Source organism: Protomyctophum parallelum, assembly GCF_964188405.1.
Source record: "Protomyctophum parallelum genome assembly, chromosome: 10".
Classification (NCBI taxonomy): domain Eukaryota; kingdom Metazoa; phylum Chordata; class Actinopteri; order Myctophiformes; family Myctophidae; genus Protomyctophum; species Protomyctophum parallelum.
This window is the reverse complement of record NC_139704.1, coordinates 23,846,500-23,859,934: the sequence shown is the minus strand read 5'-3', so window position 1 is coordinate 23,859,934 and position 13,435 is coordinate 23,846,500. Positions and strand designations below refer to the sequence as shown.

General features: G+C 45.7%; 1 protein-coding gene across 8 annotated transcripts in view; it reads left to right on the top strand.

The window, feature by feature from the left end:
• The first annotated feature begins 442 nt into the window (after positions 1-442).
• The window catches only part of mark1 (MAP/microtubule affinity-regulating kinase 1), an 87,458-nt gene continuing 74,465 nt past the window's right edge, over positions 443-13,435 (top strand). For all 8 annotated transcript variants that reach the window (XR_014569893.1, XM_083775609.1, XM_083775608.1 and 5 more), the window contains exons 1-2: positions 443-926; positions 9,860-10,060. Coding sequence is in view for 7 of the 8 variants with exons in the window: in XM_083775609.1 (XP_083631735.1) it covers positions 873-926; positions 9,860-10,060 (255 nt within the window). In the remaining variant the exon portion in view is untranslated. The remainder of the gene's footprint in view (positions 927-9,859; positions 10,061-13,435) is intronic.

The window sequence follows — 13,435 nt, the reverse complement described above, 5'->3', positions numbered from 1 at the left end:
ATATATATATATATATATTCAATTGGAATAAACAGCTGTTACATTGCAACTTTATATATATATATATATATATATATATATATATATATATATATATATATATATAAAGTTGCAATGTATATATATATATATATATATAAAGTTGCAATGTAACAGCTGTTTATTCCAATTGAACTGTACATTTTTTATTATTGCTTTGTTTCACTTTGACAATGTAAAAACATATGATTCCTCGTGCCAATAAAGCCCATTTAAATTGGAAATTGAATTGAGAGAGAGAGAGAGAGAGAGAGAGAGAGAGAGAGAGAGAGAGAGAGAGAGAGACCTCCATCCATCCATCCATCGTGTGGTGTGCTCGTTCCCGTGCGCACGAGAGATGCGCTGTGCTGCGCTGCGCAGTAGTCAGACGGACACGTTCCCGTGCGTCCTCCCGACACATCCTCCTCCTCCTCTCCCCGGCCTGCTACCCTTCTCTTCTCTCCTTCTAGGGCTTTCATCCGCACGCACGCACGCACATACACACACACACACAGGCTACAGCAGCCAGCCAGCCCAGGCCAGGCAAGGAGTAGGGAGTCTAGCAGCTCTAGCTAGGGACACAGCAGCGCCGCTCAGAGAACAGCCAGGTTCCTGTGCCCATCCACCGGGCTGCTGGGGCTGCACTATGCCGCGGTGAGGCCCTTCTAAGGCGGACTGTCGGACCGGGACTGCACGGGGATGTAGACATCATCGGGTCTCTCTCTCGTCTCTCCTACTCATCGCTGATCAGCCAGCGGCCTGCTGCCTGCTGCAAGTCCCACCGCACACGCACACACACACACACACACACACACACACACACACACACACACACACACACACAGAGCACAAACATGTCGTCCACCAGAACGCCTTTGCCGACAGTGAACGAACGGGACACGGAGAATGTGAGTGTTGTTTGTGTTGCCTCCCGTCGTGTCGTGTGTGTTGTTTTAGTTATACAATGTCCCGTACGTTGTTTATTCATTGAAACGATGCTACACTGTAGCGGGAGAATTCCGCTACATTGTAGCATCTCTTCTTCCAAACGGGTGGTGGTGGTGGGGGGTTTCATTCAGCTTTATTTGAATGGTCACCGTTTGGAGAAAAAAAAAGAAGACTGGCTATACAATGATGTTGCAGCCAGCCAGCCCGGGGGTGTTTGTGTTATTGTGACGGTAGGGTAACTGGCTGGGATAAAGACGTGGTTCTTCTGTGTGTGGTGCTTTAATAATCATCATGGCTTCACCTTAGCTGTTTTTGTTGCAGCAGCTAAAGGTTGGTTAGTGAGTCTGTCCAACGCATTGCGTCAGCAGCAGTGCATGCTAGCTTGGCTGCTCTCCCTTTCTCCCTCTCTCTCTCTCTCTCTCTCTCGGAGCATTAGAAGGGTATAGCGTAACAGCAGCCTCCCTCCACCACCCCACCAATGTGGCCCTCATATTGGTGTGGGGGTGTGTGTATGAGAGAAGGGCTATGGCTGTGTGAAAAATGGTGTTGCTCCGCTTTTCTTTTACTGCAAGAAGTGGAGTGGGGGCATTTTTCTAGTCCAGAAGAGCCAGCGTCAATATTTGGGGGATGGGGACTGCATGCCATGAGAGAGAGAGAGAGGATGTTGTCCTACTTTCTCAAAGGCAAAGAACGAATGCCTGTGTGTGTGTATGTGCCTGCATGGCTGGGCCACACGCACACAGCATCACAATGTGATGATGTGTCTGTGTGCCTGCATGGCTGGGCCACACGCACACAGCATCACAATGTGACTGATGATGATATGATGATGCTCAGCCTCATCCAACACATTCACTCACTTCATGGCCCCGGTTCTGGTTATGTTGTAGCCCCCTTTCGGGACCTTACATAAAAGGTAACCGAGGGTGCCGAAAGGGGCTATAGTTCTGTTGTCTGTGCAGCAGCAGCAGTGAATGGTACAGCGAAGCAAAGCGGCGTGACATTCATTCATTAATGAATAGATAGGGCAGACTAGGGTGACTTGCAGCATTTCCTAGAAATCCTCTGTTCACTTACTGTACGTGGTGTGATGGAATGTTTATGAATGACCCTCCTCCTCCTCTCTGCCCTCACCATAACACCACATACACGCTCGCACACATACGAAGAGCCAACCATTTCTCTCCTCCCTCCCCCCCACCTGTCTGTCTCTCTTTCTCTCTATTCAACAGGCTTTATTGGCATGACATTTTACAAGTGTTGCCAAAGCACAATCACAAATATGACAAACAACAACAAAATATCAATGAAATGAAAAAAAAAAATATGGTGCAGAAAATAAAACATGGCATACTGTATGTGTGTCCTACTGGTTGTACCTTTTCTTGTGACAGGAATTGACACATTGTGCCGCCAAAACTGCACATTATTTCTGTTCCCCCAGAAGGAGTGGTATCTCTCCCTTTTCTGTCATACAAACTCTGTATGTTTCCCTAATATTTGTGTAGTTTTTACATTGTGTTAAGAAGTGTAACTCTGTCTCCATAGCTCCGTCATCCGTCATACTAGGCCTACATGTTGCTGACATGCAGGGTCTGACATATCTAGGGGTTTCTCCTTTTCTTGGGCGGAGTAGGACAGACATATTTTGACTACATCATAATCAGGATCCATAATATATTATTGTAGCCTGGCTGACACTGCAGACCAGACCAAATCTGGGCCATGGGCAATTTTTGTTTTTGCAATGGCTGATTTTTGTCTGGTTTCCACTTTCCAGGCTAATATTATTGGTCAGTGCCTAGTCTCGCGTAGATAAAATGATAAATATAAATGATAAATGTGAGCGACTGTAAAGACGAAACTGAAGTGGGGAGGAGGCTCCACTTCGGCTTTATATTTTACTCATGTCATGACAGAACTTCCGTTGCTCCAGACTGTATGATGGAAGCATTTGAAAATTGCGAGAGGCTGGCAACACGAGACTAGGCAGTGCCTAATCACCATGTAAACCAGTGGTTCAATCAACTTTTTCAGGCTGTGACCCAACCATAATCATACTATAACTAGAAAAAGTGCCCTTCTGGGCACAGGTCTCCACCAGGTTATCCACAGATCCGTGCAGTTAGAGGTAAAAACACTTTTCGGCCAGTTATAGCGCCACCTTGAGGCTGAGTTGAAATTGTTCATGTGGCATTTTGTCTTCGGCCTAGTGGGAATGTGGGTGCACAATTTCACGGAAATCACGCGATGTGTTCATGATTTGCAGCATTTTGTTTGAAACTGAGCACTCCTGTGAACTTTGGAAGCCAATCTTAACCAATCAGGATGGAGTGTGAGAAATCTGAAAGACCGGTTTGGTTGAATGGCTCTAGAGAGACTGTGTACCAATTTGCGTGATGTTTGGACAAAATCTGTAGGTGTGCTGTGCAAAAACCTGTTTTGCACAAAGCGGCCTCCTGGTGGCGCTATAACAGGCCGTTCTGGAAAGTTTGGGGCAGAGGTTCATCGTTGGCATCCAGGGAGTGTGTGTGCAAAATTTGGCATCGACCGGGTTAACGGTGGCCGAGATTAGCTGGTCACGGACGGACACACACACACACACACACACACACACACGGACGGACGGACGGACGGACGGACGGAGTGCAAAACATACTCTCTCCCCATGCCTTCGGCCTGGTGGAGACAATTAACCGAATGTGTGTGTGTCTGTGTGTGTGTGTGTGTGTGTGTGTGTCTGTCAGAAACAGTGCCGTAACTCCTTACTGCCTGCACCAATCGCTCCCACTTTTCACACAGGCATTGACCATATGCATATGGAGGGCGTAACAAAGCCCTTTTTTCGATTTGACACATTAATGATTATTAATTAATTTATTAGTCAATTACAAACGCACCCGGGCGCAGTACCCTTCACGGCCACAAGGGGGGGGGCAAATATCTCACAACGGGTAAGGACTAGTAATCATAATATTTGAACTGGGGACCCACCCACCCTTACAATGAAGCACTTGGAATTTTAGGCATTACATTTAGTTTGACTCGCTTCCACAGGTAAATATTGTGAAAATGTCAGATCTATACAAGCTCACAACGCCTTGCAATGCGTTGTGAGGCGTTGACAAGCAAACATTTCTTACTAGTACCTTATATTTATATTTAAACGATAGCGCTGTCATGTCATTTCTCACTGAATTATATTAGATTTAAATGGCAGTTGCTGTCACGTCCCATCATTTCTGTACTGAATTATATTGGATTTTAACAATGGCACTGTCATTTCTGATCAGCATGGCAGTTTGTTTTCAGATACAGATTCAAACTGGTTATTTTATGTTATGTGTTCTTTTTGTCTTTGTACAAAAGAGTAATGCTACTGAGTAGCCACATAGCTCATTCTAGCTACAATACCACAGCCACGGGAGACAGGATAGTGGCTAACTCATCATTACATGTATATAAAACTGTTTTATAATATGTCCTGATATATATCAAGACTGCTTTTATATATAAACAACCCCATTGATGCAGTTAGCATAAAGGGATATTTCACATTCAAATGAAATAAACACAAAACATTAGAAGGACATTCTAGTGCATAAGGGGGGCCTTGGTTTGCAGGGGACCGTGTTGCAAGTTCAACAAGATGGTTGATCGGCCCATTTTAAGCAGGGGGCATAGTTTAATCAGTTAAGTACAGTCAAATCCTGGGCCCATGTTTGTTCTTAGAGTTGATTTTACTGCCAGTGTAGTCTTAACCCCTTCTACATAGCTTCAGGTGGCACATACTGTACACGACGATTGCTTCACCTTTTTGTGGGGCGCTGCCTGCTAGCCACTCCAATGTCTGGCCTTCGGAATTACGCCAAGTCTATGGACTTTTTAAATGTGTGTTCAGAGCACTTTTAACGAACATAGAGTAGCTGCCAAGTCTATGGACCTTTTTAATGTTTTAGGACACTTTTAACAAACATTTCCAGGCGCCCCCCACTTCACGCGAGTGTGATTTGTTTTTCTTTGTGTACAGTATGTCCGTATGAGCACGGAATGTGTTTGTAGCACGGAATGTGATGATTTGATTGGCTGAGCAGTGAGCACGGAATATGATGTATGATAAGAGCACCCCTCACTTCACACGGGAGTGATTTTTTTAAAGATGGAGTGCCACCATTTTTTTCCACCCTAAAACATGATCATCAGGTATTATTACAATATAAGGGGGAAGAACTTTTTCCAAAAAGTGTACAGTATTTGTTCAAATCATTCTTTTATGTGGACACGCCCACCACTTCATTAAGTATGCCTGGTTTGCCTGGTGGGTGGTGATGGGTGGTGATCCACCTGAACTGAAGCCGCACCCACAGCTGTAGTTGTATGATAAAGGGGGAGGGGTTAGGGGAGGGGCTGATAGTGTGGTGTCACTATATTACTGTTTACTTCATTGGCCTGTTTGACTATCAAGGGTTTAGCCTCCAGGAAGAAACCCTAAATACAAAGTCAATACACCATTGCACATAAAAACAACTCCAGGGTGTCTAATGAAGTACTGTCACCTCATAGACACATGAAAAATACAAAAATTGTGGCACTCCATCTTTAAGTTAACCTACCGGTATATTAGTAATAAGTTGTAAGTAAAGTGCAGTTTGTTTTTAGAAGTTAACTTCGTAGTAAGTAAAGTGTGATTTGTTTTTGGAGGTTAACTTGGTAGTAATTCAAGTAAAGTGTGATTTGTTTTTGGAGGTTAACTTGGTAGTATCTGTTTAGCATTCCCTCAGCGGGACTGGCATGCAGGGCAGTCGTTCAACGAGCCCTAGCTAGCATGCATCCCTCGGTTCCACTACAGCACACTGACAGCCCTAGGGGTCGAGGCAGTGACTGACAAACTGCATTGCATAACAGCTTATTACGCCCAAAGAAGAGGGCGTTGAGAGAGCAGTAAAAAAAAAAAGGCTCTCTCTCCGCTTCCTGATTTGTATGCCAAGTGTGTATCTATCTGTGTGATTTTCTGGTTCCTAAGGTGAGGAGGAAGCAAAGCAACGTTTTGGTTTATCAAGCCTTTTTCAAATGGCACTTTAAATGGCACTTTAAGATGACCAGCACTTGTCCCAGATATGCGTTCCTCCTCCTCGGATAAAAGCGATGTATTGAACGTGGAACCAGTGCCGGCCGCGTGTATGTTCGTGTCAGATTGTGGGTGTATGAGGGCAGTAGAGCACGTCGGGATGACACGGCCATTCTAACGGATCTGAGAAGCTGAAAACTGATGGGGGAAAAAAGAAGCAAGAAGCCTCTTGAAGTCCTGACACCCATTGGTTCTCAAAGTGGGGTATCGTCCGGGGACCTCCTGGGGTCCTTGATGGGAGTTCCAGCCAGGGGGTCTCCAGCTACTGTAAATTATTGATCATTAGGAAGCAAGTGTACCGGGTAGTATATCATCTCTGTCGGGTGGAAACCGCATATGTCTAAAACTGTTACTTTTCATGATTCAAATTAAAAAATGCCAAAAGTGGCAGATCTACAAGCTTGAGTTTCGAGCTTGTATTAGAATTTGGAGATAAAAGGTTTCTGCCCGACAGTGACGATATATCCGGTCTATAACTCAGAGAGTATGCAAATGTAACCAAATGGACCCGTAACCAAACTGGAGGTCCTTGACAATAAAAGGCTTGACAACCACTGCTCTCTAATGGGAAAGGAAGGCAGTTCCACAAGGGGTGTCACAATTATTATTACTAGTCCTTATGATGTTCAGTGTGGTGTCCCCGTGTGGGTGTGTTACGCAGAATTTCCCTGTGTGGGTCTGTTACGCCGAAAAGTGTGTCCCAGTATTAATCTGTGTCCGTGTGACCCGGAAGCCGTCCCAACATGCATTTCACTGGTGACCCGGAATAGGACAGACACACAGACAGCGATCGGTGAATTTAGTAATGATTACATAATTGTCTAATCGTAATTATTTTGTCATCGTCATAATCGTTTCCCTGTTGAAAGTTGTTCATACTGTATATTTAAAAAAATCACCCTCGTGAAATGAGAGGCGCTCTTATCGTCATACATCATCATACATCACATTCCGTGCTCAGCCAATCAAATCATTTCAAATTTGGTACACAGACAGACCAGACCAGGACAGTGGCTGGGTACTGGGTTCACTGACTGACCAGGACAGTGACTGGGTACTGGGTTCACTGACTGACCAGGACAGTGACTGGGTACTGGCCGGGTTCACTGACTGACCAGGACAGTGACTGGGTACTGGGTTCACTGACTGACCAGGACAGTGACTGGGTACTGGGTTCACTGACTGACCAGGACAGTGACTGGGTACTGGGTTCACTGACTGACCAGGACAGTGGCTGGGTACTGGGTTCACTGACTGACCAGGACAGTGACTGGGTACTGGGTTCACTGACAGACCAGGACAGTGGCTGGGTACTGGGTTCACTGACTGACCAGGACAGTGACTGGGTACTGGGTTCACTGACTGACCAGGACAGTGACTGGGTACTGGGTTCACTGACTGACCAGGACAGTGGCTGGGTACTGGGTTCACTGACTGACCAGGACAGTGACTGGGTACTGGGTTCACTGACTGACCAGGACAGTGACTGGGTACTGGGTTCACTGACTGACCAGGACAGTGACTGGGTACTGGGTTCACTGACTGACCAGGACAGTGGCTGGGTACTGGGTTCACTGACTGACCAGGACAGTGGCTGGGTACTGGGTTCACTGACTGACCAGGACAGTGACTGGGTACTGGGTTCACTGACTGACCAGGACAGTGACTGGGTACTGGGTTCACTGACTGACCAGGACAGTGACTGGGTACTGGGTTCACTGACTGACCAGGACAGTGGTACAGCAGGCTCAGGGTGTGTGGCATTCAGTCACAATCCCTCTCTCCACTAGAGCCTGACCTATGTACAGTCTGGCCAAGCTGCCAATATATGGGTCATTATTTGATACAATATATAAAATTATTGATATCTCTGCTCTCGGGCAGAAACCAGCCAACTCCAACATGTTCATTTTTCAGGAAATGAAAAAAATATATTTAGATTTATTTTCTTAAAATCAAAGCATCATTAAAGTTGGTATTGTGACTTTATATATTGTTAGATACTTCGAGCAATGCGGAGAGGGGGTGGCAGTCAGTTTGAGGGTACAATGGAGTTAGCTGGTTTTGTCAAAAGAAAGTTTTAATACTTTTCATTCATTGGTTAAATATTGTTTGAGCAGTGCCTAACCGCTCCAATGAACAGATATGTGTGTCCGTCTGTATGTCTCCATGTATGCATGTCCGTTGAGTACGGCAATACCGCTGGGTGACTTAAAGTGGCACTGTTGAGCACACACACACACACACACACACACACCCTCACACACACACACACACACACACACACACACACACACACACACACACACAACCATTGTCCACTACAGCACACACACAGCCTGCACCGCTCAGTTCAGACGTGTCTGATTTTTAGGGTGTTCAATAGCATTGATTTATGAAGATTTTATTTTAGCAAAACCTGAAAATGGAGTTGGCTAGTTTCTGCCGCACATCGACGATATATTATTACATTATTTATTCATATTCTGCATGTTAAATCAAGTAGAAACTATAATCACATCAAATTATATTCAAGATATTTATTTTTGGCATTTGTTTTGGTGGACTAGGTATTCCAAAATCGGGATTGGCTTCGTTCGGAGTTCAGACCCAAGAATGTGACGTGATCGGTCACGCTCTACTCTCTCGGTTTCCCTCTCTCACACTCCCGCCTGCACCTCTCTCTCTCTCTCTCTCTACCCCCTTTCTTCTCCTCACTGTCTGTCTCGGTCGCCCCTGCCTCTCTCTCCCCCTGTGCCTCTCAGGCAGCCATGCAAACTTTAGATCATGTGCTGTGGGTCGGCCCCTAGCTGCCAGGATGTAGGCTAGCTGAGATGACGCGCTGCACCCAGCTGGGTGTAGCGTTACCCTGCTGAAAGCGGAGCAGGGAAGAGACTGGGTAATCAGACCGATGCTTTATTCTCTGGGCTTTTTGGGTGTGGCGCGCCAGAGCAATGGATCATGGGATCTTTTGACCCGCAAGTGACATCAGCATGCTGTCGTAGCGACGAGATGATGACGAGCCAGACCTTTATATTGTACGTACGTGCCCTCTATTGCGATGACTTCATCTCGTCCGTTCGCCGCAGCAATCTGCTCCAAACTTCCACCGGTGCGTGTCCTGCTTGTTACGCCAGGCCATGACGCATGCATGCCATGGCATTATTGCTAATCACTTACAAGTTTAATTGGCTAATAATGACGTCATGTGCTGCCTTCATTGTAGAAAAGTAGTCACAGAATCACTCCTGCAGGATGCTGTGAATACAGACAGACAGAGAGAGAGAGCACAAAGAGTTCAGTGTGTCTCATACTAGTCTCATGTAGCTTTGTGGATGATGATGTCTTTAGGCTAGAGCAGATAAAGATGCAGGGAGCGGTAAGGATGGGAACTTGATTCCCTTTCTACTGATGTGAATATGGCTTAAGTTCATGGTATAGCAGCGCGTGCGTGTGGGGTGTAGCTTTGTGTGTTTATTTCCCTGTATGTGCACAAGTGGGCGTGCACACCATGCACAAAGAACACACTGGATCATCTTTCGGGACGTTGAGCCCATGTTAACAGGTTCCTCTCTGATTGCAGGGAGTTCCTCCCAGTCTCGCCACAACGCTCATATCCCTCGAGCAGAACCGTTTTGTATAATACTACTATTCACTATACTGTGTGCCCTGGTGGTCGGCTTTGCGGGGAGCTTTGTGCCAACGTATTATGTGCAGTGGCAGCGAGGAATGTTCCTAATCTCCGCACATGTGACTCTCCCGCAGCACTCGTCGGTGGACGCGTTCGCCGAACCGCCCGCCCCTCCGACGAAGTCGGCGAGCCGCCACAGCCTGCCGCGATGCCGCAACTCCTTCACCTCCACGGAGGAGCACCCCCACATCGGCAACTACCGCCTCCTCAAGACCATCGGCAAGGGCAACTTCGCCAAGGTCAAGCTGGCACGGCACGTCCTGACTGGGCGAGAGGTGGGTCGGCGTCATTTCTACTTTAGTATTTGTGGGGTTTTTTTTCTTCTGTTTTCCGTTTAAATTTGCTCCACATTCACACTCATATTTTGCTTTACTAGCAGTACATAAACTACATATTTTCCAAAATTGAGATTTTGAGATGTCATATGAAAGGGAAATTTGAGTGACAGAGCTTGCTTCTACAATGGTACTTATCCAGAGCGGCTTCACAAAGTGCCACAAAGTGCCAAAGTTGCACACCTCCGTTCGCTTGCTCATTGATTTTTCTTTTTCAAATAAGAGTTGGAATGTAGTGCTACGTTTGACGTCATTTTGCAGGAAAGAGGTTGATTGAAACCCTGTTCGACCCGTCCTGCTCTGAAACGAGAGAGACACCCGTCAATCTCCTGTCTTGTAATGTACTTGACCATGTAAGTTGTCCTAGTAAGGTCAAATCACAGTGATGTGCGCACACACACACACACACACACACACACACACACACTGCTGACCTGTCAGAGTGATAGACGCCCTGCATTGGCTGTGTCGGTAATTAAAGCTCCTGTTCCCCCTGGGGAGAGAGCGCCGGTCACCTGTGATCTGTTCACCATCTCTCACTCGGCTACAGAGACTCTGTACACATCATCAGATCTCTGACAGCGTTGGGACTGCAAACAGATGAACCTGCCACAGGAAGAAAGAAAAAAAACACACCCTGGCCAGATTGGGTCTGGCACTCCTCAGTTTGAATTAACATTTTGCTCACCCCAGAGTTGTGGGTGACCAATTAGAGCCCACTATTCAAAGTGAGCTACTTTTTTTAATGTGATGTTGAATAAATGCAAACAGTCCTCTTCTCACCATGTTTTTTCCACTAAACCTTTTTCATGTCGAAATTTGGCTGCTGGCCCCCTGCCCCATCTCAAAATATGTTTAGCACAAATGTTCTGTATTTTTCAAAAAATAGCAGATCTACAAGCTCATAGTGCAGCATGAAGTGACATGCTTTGAGCTTGTACATCTGCTATTTTTGTAGAATCGTGACACACTCACACTTGAGCTTGTAGGTCAGTTATTTTTGGTGAAGAGATTTGGTAAGTAATGGCTCGTAGCCTCGTACACACTGCACGATATTTGCTCCGATTATGCTGTCGGTGACCATTTTTGGCGCTCGCCGACAACTCCTGATCTGACGCAAGATTGAGCTTTGATCGCCGAGGTTTTGCTCGCTGTGTGTGAAAGGCTCTGTGAGATGATATAGCGCAGACCGTTTCTGAATATCAAGCAGGTTTGATATGTGCTCTGTCGCCGACTGGACATCGTACAGTATGAACTGGGTTGCGACCATGTCCCGAGAAGTCCTGTATTTACAGCCAATGAGAGCACAGGACAGCTGTTCTCACTAACACTGTCTTTCTGACTGTCTGTCGTGTCGACTGTATCGATAGATAATCAGATGATAATATATATAACCTTTATTCCTGTGTCGTACTGTATGGTAGTTAGTTACCGGTATATTAGCCCAATGTTGCTGTTAAATAGTAATAATAGGTAATAATAAAACCAACTCATTTCACTTGAATAATGTTGATAAAGCCTCATCGGAGCAAACTTTTGGACTTTGTGCGCTGTGTGTGTGCGTGCGTGCGTGCGCAGACGGAGAGTTATTTCATGAAAATCAAGATTTAACGTCCTGTCTCGCTGCAACCCACGTAGGCTACACGCTGTCATAAACATTTCGCGTTATTCCTGTGTTTGTGGCATGCACAGAGAGAGAGAGAGGCATCCTGTGTCGGTCTCGCGCTTGTATCTCGGCATCCTGCGTGAGATGTAAAAATGAATTGGAATAAAAAACAAATCATGTAGCCTACAGTATATCAGGTCTGGATCGCATCTTGGTAAACTCTTGCAGTGTGTGCCTAGTCGGCGGCCAATGTTTAGTGTGAAAGCCACAACGATATGACAGTCGATTTAAATAAGACACCTGTAGTGTGAAATACATAATGATCTGCTGACTCGCCGACAACTTTAAGACCCTGTATACACGAGGACGCCTCGGGCCGTTGGCCACGCAAGTTTGTAAACAATATAAAACTCCAGAGAAAGCTGTAGTACACATGCCCAGCCTGTAGATCGCCACCCAAAAAAAAAGAAAAAGCTGACTTTGGAGATTATATTCGGGGCGCAACACTGCTGAATGTCAGATAATTGTTTGTTAATAAATTGATTCCACCTGCTGCCTGCACAGCGCTAAACATTTTGCCTATTCTGCAGCTATAGTTAACAAGAGAAATTGCACATAGGCAGGCTATACTATAGGCCTACAAAAGTATAAAAAAGAGGAATTAGAAACAGTGAAAACAGGTCGTTTATCAAGAAATATGGACGGTAAAATTTCCACCCAAGAGGATGAAGCACTTTGACGAGTTGAGTCTAGTCCATGCTACTGTGCACCTCGCAGAGAGACCTGCCTGTGAGAGGGATGGACAGAAGACAGCAGTGGCTGCGTGCCTATAAACTATCTATTCTACACTATATTATACCATATTATAGTAACGATAATGCAGATCATCCGTTTTTCCAGATTGGTAAATCACCATTTATATCTGTTCTCCGAAAATAGCTCATCTACAAGCTCATGCATGGGCTGCAGATCGGCTATTTTCGGATAAGAGTTTTATAGACATTATGTGCAAATATAAAATAGCTGTGATACTTATGTAAGTGGTTATTATGGTGAATGATAGTTTGGAGGGGGCGAGGGGACTGTGACATCACCGGCTCAGGAAAGAGACGGCATTCGCTGTACACATGGATACGACAAAGTCGCATCTCCAAACTTTCCCACTCTGGAAGGTGGTTTCAAAATGAGCCGGTTAAGTCCCCAAAAACGCCGTCTCCATGTGACCGAAAGGGCAGATCGGCTAAATACTTGCCCGGGTAATGCAGAATATGTCCTCGTCTGGACATAGCATAACACTCCTACAGTGTGTAGGGACCATAAGTTGCCATGGTAACCATGTAGCCCATAGGGCAGGAGCTTGATGTACACATCCTGGACATGATACATGTACAATTATACAACAGGTTGTTTCCAGGAAGCAATCTGATTGGTTGAAACAGCCTTCTAGCCGTGGTTCAAATGAGCACCACTCCACACCTAATCAAAACAAAGAATTCAGCTGCTCTGTTTTCCCAGAGCGCAGCAAACACGGTGGCTAGGCTAGCTAGTTTCTTGGGACATTTGTGGTCGTAGTGACCATCACTGTCATTAAAAAAAAACTTCAGTGATGCTTGCGGAACTCGACTATGTCTCGTTCCTGACCGCATCACTGTCATGGCAATAATCACGTTAAACCACACGCTCTCGTGTAATATTGCTTAATCGAACCC